At 38.6% G+C, this 7528-nt stretch overlaps 1 protein-coding gene across 1 annotated transcript; it reads right to left on the bottom strand.

The window, feature by feature from the left end:
* Window positions 1-1152: 1152 nt before the first annotated feature.
* On the bottom strand, window positions 1153-4643 carry LOC120351890. The gene is made up of 2 exons (XM_039430655.1): window positions 3557-4643; window positions 1153-1286 (listed from the first exon to the last, which is right to left on the bottom strand). The coding sequence occupies exon 1, from the start codon at window positions 4504-4506 to the stop codon at window positions 3607-3609; it is 900 nt and encodes a 299-aa protein (XP_039286589.1). The 5' UTR covers window positions 4507-4643; the 3' UTR covers window positions 1153-1286; window positions 3557-3606.
* Window positions 4644-7528: the final 2885 nt, after the last annotated feature.

The following is a 7528-nucleotide window of genomic DNA, read 5'->3' as shown; positions in this document are numbered from 1 at the left end:
TATTTCCTTGAAAAAAAAAAAAAAAAATTGAACTGATGTGACCTGGTTTGACGAGCAGTATGAACGGATGATAACAAAGTGAATGAGTTACGCAGATAGCATGGTCCTTCATTTTTCACAATTATTTTATATACCAGAATCAGGAGGAAATATTTCCTTCGATTCTTGAGTTTCAGCCATTCCAGTTGCATAAAGTAAGGCGTTATATGCTCATCCCGCCTGGCATCGTAGATGTATCTTATTGCATAATTGAGGGATCTCTGCATCCTACCATTCAATTCATCTGTCAGGTCAACGTATACGGTTGAGCAATAATCAAGAAAGGGTATTATTAATGATCTGACCAATAGGATACGTGTGCTTTGAGGCAGGAAATGTTTCAGACGTTTGAGCTGGTGCATGCCTGCAAACACTCTGTTACATACATGAGTGGTCTGCTCCTTCCAGCTAAGACTCTGGTCTAGATACAGTCCAAGAGTTCGCACACTCTTCAGGTAGGGAACAACATTTCCTGCAACAGTGATAGCCGGGAGTCTTTCCTGATCAAATCTGCTCAGAAGAGTTGGGAAGCCAAGAATGATGCTTTTCGTCTTTTGTGCATTGAGGATCAGCTGATGGGCATCAGTCCACTGCAGGAGTGACTCAATATTCTGGTTCATGGACTGAACTGCTTCTGAAATTCTTTCTTTTGAACAGTGAGCGTAGATCATAAGATCATCAGCAAATAGGTGATAAGAACAGTTTGAGAAAACAGAGGAAACATTATTGATGAAAACAGAGAAGAGAAGGGGTCCCAACACAGAGCCCTGAGGAACACCTCTCAAAACTGGTCTCCAATTAGAGGAATCACCACAGCTACCAAATACTGCCTGAAATCTGTTGGACAAATATGAGGAGAACCATGCTACTGCAGAATCGGAGAAGTGGCAATGATACTTCAGCTTATGAATTAGCAAGGCATGAGAAACATTATCAAATGCCTTGCTCAAGTCGAACTGAATAAGTAACGTGAGTAATCTTTTATCCATAGCTGCACGTATGTCATCTGTTATGCGCAAGAGAGCAGTACATGTGCTATGATTTGGGCGGAAGCCAGACTGGAAATTCGAAAAGAAGTCAAAACTTGAAAGATATTGACTTACCTGAGCATGCACAATTCTCTCCAGTGCCTTAGATATGGAACACAGAATATGGATGGGCCTGCAGTCTGCAGGAGCGATTGGATTAGTCGATTTAGGAATGGGTTTCACCATGGAGCATTTCCAGAGATCAGGAAATTTTCCTGTCTGAAGAGAGACATTGAATATGTGAGTGATAGAAGGTAAAATAACTGGTAACAATTTTTTATAAAATAAGCTTGGGATATTGTCAATTCCTTTAGAGTTTTTTGAGCAAGAACATATTATCTTTGACACCATAGATGGAGTAACATGTGAGAAATAGAATTTCTCTGCCGGCAAGTTATGATTGAACTGCATGATAAGATGGTCTGAAGCCAGTGGTGCGTTGGATGCATCTGGCTGATTTGAACTGAGAGTGAAGAAATCGTTCAGTTCATTAAGAGGTATATTGATTCTAGTATTAGATCTGGCTTTATGCGCTCCTAGTCTTCTGACATTATCCCACAGAGTAGATGTTGAATTATTTTGATTAAACTGCCTGTGATAGAAGCGAAGTTTTGCATTGCGACTCATAGATTTCACACGATTTCTCCAAGTTTTAAAGACCTCAAAGTCTATCTGGCTGCTGGTCCTTTTAAATACTCTTCTGGCTTTATCACGCTCACGTCTGGCAATCAGTATCTCTTCATTCATCCAGGGCACTGGTTTCCGCTTAGGATGCGCAGTACGCACAGGGGCATGCCTATCAAAAATGCTGTGAATCATATTATTGAATACTGCAACCTTATCATTGATGTCATCAATGAAACCTATAGTGTGCCATGGCATGTTGATAGCATCCTCAAGACATCTATCATCATTGAAATGTTTGAAGTCTCTATATAAATAGCTCACTGCAGACAACTCATCACATTTCAAGTTGTAGACTAAATAAATCATATCATGCATGGAGAAGCAAGGCATAGGTATCTGTCCAAAAGAAGAAACATAATCTTTATCACTCACCACCGCTAGATCTAGTAAAGTATGTGAATTGGGTAAGTGGTAAGTCGGGTCAACATTATTTACAATGTGGAAGTTGATAGAATCAAAGAGTGTCACGAGTTGCCTCCTTTCGAAGCTATCTCTCAATAGATTAGAGTTGAAATCACCAAGTAAGACAATATGTTGATAGCTATGCATTATCTGCAACAGAGAGTGCTCAAGGAGTGACAGTCGACCTGCTTTGGGTGGCCGGTATACAATCCCTACAAGAATTTTGTCTTCACAAGCTGTGATCTCTATGAAGATAAACTCCGGAGAGTTGGAGTAGGGTTGAGGAGAAGATAACACATGTTTGGGTGACAAAGAGGAGCGAACATACACGGCAACCCCACCTCTGTCCCTCCCGACTCTATCATTACGAAAAACGCAATACTCCGGAATGCTGAAAGAACAGGAATCCAGTGATGGTTTAAGCCAGGATTCACTAACACCTATTATATCAAAATTCAAAATAGTGGAAAATGTCTCGCTGAAATCATCGAAATGACCAGGTAAAGATTCAGCATTGATATGACAGAACCTGAGAGAAGACGAGTGACCATCTAGCAGTCGTGCTAACTCAGATACGCTCACATCCATTAGTATGAAATGTAATGTACTAGTAATGTATTAATATATTATTATAGGAAGATATATGAAATCACAGTGTACCCTGACAATGGTCTTAAGAAATCTTAAACAGAGCAAATTTATTAAAAATTACAGAATGCGTGAAATCAATCAAGTAAAGATCAATATTTATTTCAAATAGTTGGGAAGGTAAATTAAAAATTTAAACGATAATCTCAATTTAATCGTAGGCGACGTCGTAATTGAGCCCCCTTTGATGTGAGATAACTACTGAACAACAGTGGGCTTAAGTAATCTTAAACAGAGCAAATTTATTAAATATTACAGGATGCGTGAAATCAATCAAGTAATCCAATAAAAAAAAATATTCTTATAAAATAAAATAATCGTATAAAATATTAATCTCAATAAAATATTAAGAATAAATCATTTCCATGATGAACTCACCAAGTAATCATGAAAAAAAAATTCTATAATGACCAATCATAATAATCATCATAATGATCAAACTACAATCATTCTTCTAATTGAGATCATAATTCAATGAATATTGAGATTACAAGGATACATGTTCACAGAGAAGCGGAAAAAATAAAAATTAACATTGCAATAATCATATTCAAAAGTACTGTCAGAGTTAGATTAAAGAACAGTGAAATCAAGTTCATAAGTATGGAAAATATATGGCTTCTATTGATTACTCGTCGAAAATTAGCTTCATGGAAATAAATAAATATCGAAAGGAAAATAAACAATAGTGAGAAAAAAAAAATAAATAATAATAATAATAAGAAGAAAAATCATTTCAATGATAAACTCACCAAGTAATAATTATCAGTGCTTGGTAGGCAATGAAACTACGTACGGTACCTTACATATGACTATCACCGAGCTGATCCGAATTCGCATTATTATTAGGGCCATTAGAGAACTCAGAGAAGACTCTGTTGTTGTCTCTCCAAAAAACACGCCCATCACGACTCCAGACGTTCTTGAAACCCACTCTTCCACACATTTCCCGGAAAAACAAGTGACGCTTACGCGTGAGATCTTCTTGCACTGAGAAACCGGTACCACTCAACTGACGCCTATTCGATATTATAGAACTTCGCTTTTGATAACTGATAAACTTGACGAGAATCTGCCGAGGTCTCGGCTCTTGGTTGTCACGCGGTTGAGCGAGGCGACCGACGCGGTGGCATCTGTCGATGTCAGCCGGCTGGATCGGAACGCCCAGCTTGTCGCTGAGTAGTTGCACCGTGGTCGCTGTCACATCCTCGTCACTCGCCTCAGGAACACCAGTGATACGGATATTATTTCGCCGGGAATATTGAGCCAAACCGTCCAGTCGCATGTCTGAGCTCTCCTTGAGTTGAGCAAGCTCGGCGCGAAGGGCGTCCATCTCGCCATTAAGATCGACCAGCCTGTTCTCAGCCACCTGCAGACGGCCCCCAAGATCCTCCAAGACTCGAGCGCTGACAGTCTCCGAGAGGCGTGCAGCTAGTCGATCAACGAAGGCGTCGCTCGTCAACAGTTTTTCGAGAGCCGCCGCAAGTTGTTGTTCGGTTGCTAAGGAGACAGCAGAGCAGTCAGCTGTTGAGCAAGACGGAGAGCTATGAGGCCGGGCAGCATTCCCTCTCTGTTGTTGTTGTTGTAGAATCTTTTTCTGTTTAGGCTGCTTTGCTGCCGGCGACTGCGCAACAGAGGTGGCCTTATCGTTTTCGGATTTCAGCCCTGTGTTTGCTCGTGTAACTGCTGGTGATGGAGACATAACGTTTTACGATTTACCGTGTTTGATAATAGAAAAAACAACAAAGTAACTAGATCAATCGATTCACAAAATACTATTACACTAGTAAGCAAAAATTCAATTCGATCCACTTAAGAAAACCCACGAAAAATTGACAAAGACTGGGAGCTCGATTTATAACACGCTAGCCTGACATTTCTCTTATCTCTTATCTGTCTCTTATCTTATCTTATCTCTTATCTCTTTCTACAGAGAAAGGAAGGAGAAAAATTTCAAGTCAATTATGGTTTCCCACAGGCACGGCCCTAGGGACTTTGCCGCCCTGGGCGAGATCGGTAACTGCCCCCCCCCTCCACCCAAATATACGGTCTTAATTGTTAATCCCGGGTTCCACCCATCCTTGAGCGATCGACTAACGCCGGTTACACATTGGGCGGTTTCTGCCGGGGCGGTAATTTCGCCGTCGCCGCTGTTGGAGCAGTAGTCTATGAACTTGAATGGAAGCTTACACAGTGGGTGGCAGAAACGCCGCGCGGCTATATTGCCGTTGGCGACAGCTGGGCAGCCGTCTACTGCCACTGCGGCTGGCGGTGTTTTTGCCGCTCTTGTCTACGCAGGGGCGTACGTGACCAAATGGGCGTTAACACATTTGGCGGTTGTCTACCGTCGCCGCTGATCAGTCGTCTTTCCCAGTTGCTCCAAGTCAGAGGTCTTTGAAAATCAGCCTTTTAATTTGTGTCTTGTAAAGTTTGTGAGCTGTTTATAATATTTATTTATTGTTTTGAGTGTTTGTGGTTGACGAGTGTGAGAAAATGAGTAAGTTAATAGACAGTTGTTAATAGTTGTTAATATCATTTGTAGAACAGAGGCCAGTTTTGTGGGACAAAACCCTCGACATATTTAAGGATCGAGATGCTACAAGGAATGCGTGGGAGTAAGTGTGTATGGAGATTAGGGGGGATTTTGAAACTCAGGATGACAAGGAAAAACCTGTAATATGTTGTATATCGCTGTCGATTTGATAAAAACGTTCATTTCAATGAATCCAAGCAAGGCGATTTCTCTGCTGTCTTCTTTTCCTTCGACGGTACAATAAAAGTGGTAAAAGTTGTTGCCTTTCCATTTTAAGTTAAAAACTTAATAATATATACTTTTGAAAAATGTGCAAAAATACAATTAACTAAACACTCATGAAACAGAGAAGTCACAACAAATTTGCGATGAAGAACTACAAGAACTATCTTGGCTACTGATCATACGAGGCGGTAATTTTGCCGCTCGATGTTTGGCGGTATTTTTTCCGCTGAATGTGTAAGCTCGACTTTTTTTTCGAAGCGACGACGGCAGTTTCGCCACCGCGGCAGAAACCGCCCAGTGTGTAACCAGCGTTACTATTGTGTCTCCGCTGTGATGCGACACCACAGAGTCCCAGTAAACTCTAAAGAATTTTGTTTAACAATATTTATTGATATTTAAACAAATATTTGGGAACAGTAAAGTCCAGTCAATATATACATAAAAATAGGGGTTTGCCTGCAATTTATATCGTAGTTCTGATTTTTAATATTTTATTTGGATACATGAGAGAGGTTCAGAACCAAATTTTTCATGTAAAATTCCCTTGTGCTAATACAGAGTGGCCCAAAAAGTTCGTATTTTAGGTTCATTTTCCAGTTTTCAGCTATTTCCGGCAAAATCAGTGATCGGACAGAAAAATTTGCTCTTGCCTTTTTTAAGATCATATAATTCTGAATGAAATGAGATCATTCGGAACTCTCTATCTCCAATGAGTACTGAGTTATGATTCTTCAAATATTAGTGATATTTTAAGAAAAAAATCAATTTTGATCATATTTAGTATTTGATGAACAATATATCCCGATTACTATCTAGATGTAAAATTCAAAATCCCTCTGGGCGTAATTTTGTACTCTAAAATCTGAGACTAGGTAGAGCGCTCTATCCCATATAGATTTCCAGGTTCACTTGACAACAATGCTCATTGTATTGTGAAAACACCTCATTTTTAGCTTCAACCATCATCACCATCTATATTGTCCTCACAGTGATATTTCGCACAATGATATAAGCTTATGAGATTATGTTCTATGAGAATCACCCGTTAGTTGCACTTCATTTCAGTATTTCCTAGTGGAGAGGCGCGCGAGGACACGATCAAGGATCGCTTAAGGATCAAGCTATCAAAATTAAAAAGTTTTCTTAGGAAAACATTTTTTTTTCAATCATTACTCTCTGAGACATGAGCGCCTAAAGTTTGAATTTTTGGGACAGAACATTTAAAATTCGGTACGAGATGAATCCATAAAATTCAAAGGATAAATTCTTCATGGTATTCTTGATTTAATAAAACAAAAATTTTCTGAAAATATCAATTTTTGATAAAGTTATTCAATTTACTAAAAATGACCAAAAATAGTGTTTAGTTGAGTTTTTTTGTAAATTGAATAACTTTTTCAAAAATTGATATTTTCAGAAAATGTTTCAAAATTTTCTTGTTTTATTCAATCAACAATACCAGGAGTTTATCTCGTACCGAATTTGTAATGTCCTGTCCAAAAATTTAAACTTTAGGCGTTCATATCTCAAAAAGTAATGATTGGAAGAAAATGTTTTCCTAAGAAAACTTTTTCATTTTGATATATACCGGTACAAATCGAAAAACTTTGAAAAGTATCACCAGTACAAGAAAGTTTTTTTTTAGCCTTTGCACAGCCTTAAGACGTAGACTGCAACATAGTATTAGACCTATTTAACTTGCTAAGTAATTAGAACTACAATTTCTACTAGTTTGTTTAACACACCTGTTTAATTAAGTAGAATTCGTCTGACCTTTGCATGGGGAAATTCCTTCAACAATTCTTCAAGATCTGTGGACTGAGCTATTTTACCACTCAGACGTTCCTGGGACATTGTTGATCTTAGAAAAGTCTTCATTAGCTCGAGGTTGAAAAGCTTCTTATATAATTTTACCATTCACATTTGATATTATGAATTTATTATTTATTTGTATTTTAAAATTTTC

Source organism: Nilaparvata lugens, chromosome 6, assembly GCF_014356525.2.
Source record: "Nilaparvata lugens isolate BPH chromosome 6, ASM1435652v1, whole genome shotgun sequence".
In the NCBI taxonomy this organism is placed as follows: Eukaryota; Metazoa; Arthropoda; class Insecta; order Hemiptera; family Delphacidae; genus Nilaparvata; species Nilaparvata lugens.
This window is presented reverse-complemented; position numbering and strand designations above follow the sequence as displayed.